Source organism: Mus pahari, chromosome 15 (assembly GCF_900095145.1).
Source record: "Mus pahari chromosome 15, PAHARI_EIJ_v1.1, whole genome shotgun sequence".
NCBI lineage: Eukaryota > Metazoa > Chordata > Mammalia > Rodentia > Muridae > Mus > Mus pahari.
In genome coordinates this window covers 75,370,448-75,373,951 of record NC_034604.1, presented here as the reverse complement: position 1 = coordinate 75,373,951, position 3,504 = coordinate 75,370,448, and the positions used below count along the sequence as shown (strand labels likewise).

Below are 3,504 nucleotides of genomic sequence, written 5' to 3'. Positions count from 1 at the left end.
GCCTGGCCGCGGGAGCATCATAGCGTGTGCCTGGCCGCGGGAGCATCATAGCGTGTGCCTGGCCGCGGGAGCATAATAACTGGCTGTTTCCAGGCTTTCTGGGGTCCTTCTGTAGCATGCAGGTCAGAGGTCACCTGAGTGAATGTCAGGAGGTAGCATCAGCTGGGAGTCTGCACATAGGTGGGCAGCGTCTGCAGACTGTGTTGGACACCATTGCCTCCATTCTGTCTGTTTAGTCCAGGCTACACAAACCCTGCCTTCTCTGTGGCCTGCAGGTAATAACGCCATCAGAGTTGGGTTATAGGTTATGAATGGCTGCCTACCCTGCTTGAGGCCCTATTTTGGACCTCATAGTAACATAGCAGTAGCATTTTATTAAACAGAGTAAATCATTTAGGCTGGAGCTATGCAAAAACAGGGTGTGTGACATTAAGATCCAAGTCAAGCCCAATACAGCTGTGTACTGTAGGTTCATTTTGTTGTAAGAGAATAGTCTTGGTTAGTGAAGGTAGTCATCATCATGTAGTCACTGCACTGGTTAGTGAAGGTAGTCATCGTCATGTGGTCACTGCACTTGTGTCCAGACATGTCTGGGGTGCCCAAGGGGTAGAACTCTGAACTGTGGGAGGAGGATTGCTGTGGCCATCAGTGGCTGTGTGTTGTTAGAAGTGTCTGTGAAGCAAGTGTTATTATTAATTAGTTGCTCATCACTGGTTGTGGGTTGGCATAGCCCTCAGGGTGCAAGAGCCCACATCACAGTGGCTCTGATCCACAGAAACTACCCAGGCTTCAGTCCTTGCTTCCTGTATGCATGAGGTCCAGGGTCCCAGGCCTGGCTTCACAAGGTCAAAGACGGTTTACATGGCTTGGCTTATTTCACTTCACTGAGACAGGGAACAGGTCAAGACAGAGGTTTCCCTGTTCCCATGTACTCTTGTTTAAATGTACACACTCGCCTGCTTCTGAGATCTGAGGCCTTCTTCTCTTTGCTTCTGCAGGGACCTTGCAGGCAGCCACTGTGGTCCAGGAACAGGATGGGGAAGAGCTAAGGACCCTCCATTTGGAGGAAGTGGTGCCGGAGGCAGCAGGTGAATGGCAGACCCTGACCAATGTGTTCTGATGCCGTGGAAAGAGGCCAGAGCATCCTCCATGGAGCTCCATGTGAGGACTAGAGCATGCAGAGGCTCTGTTCTGAAACTTCAAGTGGTAGTACCACACTAATTTTTTAGCTAAAATTATTTGAAGAATCATTGTCATTCAAAGACTCACGGGAAAGCAACTGGGAAATGCACAAATGTAGTGTTATCATTGCCTACAAATCACAGAGCTGGGCACTGCCACGGGCTCTCACCTTCTCATGGCAGTGTGTGTGCATAGCAGATGAGCTGGGTCTGAATATCATTGCGGTGAGATTTGTGTTAGCAAAAGACACATCAACATGGGAAAACACACATATGGTAGTGTATGAAGTTCGGAGGCAGTGCCGTCACATTCGGATGTTTCTCCACTTTTTACTCTGCATTTTGCTAATTAGTAACAATCAGTTCTTTTTAGCCTGCTCTTAAGTTCATGCAACTGATGCCTTGAGAGACGGCTGGGCCAGCTCTCTCCAGCACAGAACCCGACCCCTAGTTCTGTGAACACAGGCGCTGCCTCAGCAGGGCCGTGGAGTGGGTCTGACCTGCAGGTGAGGGCCAGCTGCTCACACAGATGAATCTGTCTGGTCACGTGGGTTAGGTCACTGCAGAAGCACAAGCCATACCCTGTGAGCAGGAAGTGACAGAGTCGTCTAAGGGACAGTAGCTATCCCTGTCCACTCAGTAAATGTATCCGTATTTTCAGACTAAGGACACAGAGCCCTGTGGCTGTCCTCACGCATACGGAGGTGTGTTGTCTCAGGGACTGTTGGTGTCATCAAGCAGTGCCCCAGGAGACACAGATGCATCCCAAACCAAACCCTCCTGTGCTGGGCAGTATGTGTGCCTCAGCATTCCAAAGACAGATGGTTCCCGCTTCACAGCAGCCCCTAGAAGCTATTTATATGTTCTATATGTAAATACCTGTGTACATAGACAGACACGTGGGCCTCCCTCCGTGTGGCTGAGGAGTACGTGTTGTAAATAGAACCAGTCCTCCTCACAGAGCGAGCACATCTGGGGCCACTCCCTGGTGCACCTCAGACCCGTGTCCTGTTCACTGTTAATAAATGGATATCTTTTTCACTGTAACAGAAAGCCGGGCTCTATTTTTTTTCTGAAAAAAAATAATTGCCTTTATTTTCTCTCATTGCCTCCTTGGTCTCAGAAGAGAGCAGTTTTATTATAAATATTATGCGGACTTGCTCACTAGAGTCCTGAAGAGAGACATTTCACTGTTATTTTGAAAGGGCATCTTTTGATTTTTGTTCACTTTTGTCATCTGTATATAAGTAATATTGACAGTGACATAAAAGCTTTTGTTATGTGAAAATATTTAAGTCAGAGAACTGTTAAATATTATTACTTTTTTCCAAACTGATTTGTGTATTGTATATTTTTTTAAGAAGAAAAAAGCCTTACTTGACTTCTTGTGATACTGGACTTAAAAACCCGAGGCCCCCTGAATGTCAGTGTGCACACTGGCTGTGGTAGTGTTTTCAAAAGAATTGTAATTGTGCGAGAGTTTTAAAGTCTCTGCTATTCATGCACTTTTTCTTTTATAATTTTGTATTGAAATATTTTAGAAATATTAATTTTAGTGGACAAGTATCCCCCAAATTGAAATTATTGGATTTAAATTTTTTGCTCTATCTGGGTTATTTATTTTCCTTTCAGCATTAAGTGTCATCTCAGATCATCTGTAAAGAGGCTGGCTACTTCCTGTTGTGTAGTGAATGCAGGGCGCTGACTGGCAGTCAGTTACCTTTATAAGTAAGACCTGACCAGGAAAATCTGAAGCCTGCTTTTATTTTGGTTAAAGAAAAGAAAATCTACCAGTAACCCATTTTGTGTCTTTTCTCACTTTATTAGCAAACGAATCTGACATGTGTGTTTTGATTTACTTCCTTACCATCAAAGCTGCTTCCTTACCAACATTCCTTGAGAATACAAGGTTTTGAGAAGATAACTCACTTGAATCTTGTGGTTTACAGGTCGATCTCTGTATTTTAAATGTTTGAAATGCTGTTTTAGGAAAGTGGTTTCTAGCCTCGTGTGTAACCAGGGTTGAGGATAGAGAACTGTATTTTTAGAACTCTATATAACATAAACTGTTTTGAAATAACTAAATGCAAAATGGCATTAGGAAATGTGGTGTATGTGTGTTTTTTTGTTTATTTGTTTGTTTTTAATCATGTTTCAGATAGACTAGTTCAGTGGGGAATAAATTTCAATTCAGGTATTTTAGCAGAAAACAAAAACTGTAATGATATTTCTTTTACCTGTGTGAGGTCCAGAGAATGCATATCCTCTTGGTGTCTCCTTGAAGCACATGGAGCTGACAGCCAGGCATGTCCCTTGACAGCAA

The 3,504-nt window shown here is 44.2% G+C and overlaps 1 protein-coding gene across 2 annotated transcripts in view; it reads left to right on the top strand.

Annotated features, from left to right (window-relative positions):
* Znf236 (zinc finger protein 236) overlaps positions 1-3,286 on the top strand; it is a 104,978-nt gene extending 101,692 nt beyond the window's left edge. For both annotated transcript variants that reach the window (XM_021214523.2, XM_029546912.1), the window contains exon 31: positions 999-3,286. In XM_021214523.2, coding sequence (XP_021070182.1) covers positions 999-1,120 — 122 coding nt within the window. In that variant the 3' untranslated portion in view covers positions 1,121-3,286. The remainder of the gene's footprint in view (positions 1-998) is intronic.
* Positions 3,287-3,504: the final 218 nt, after the last annotated feature.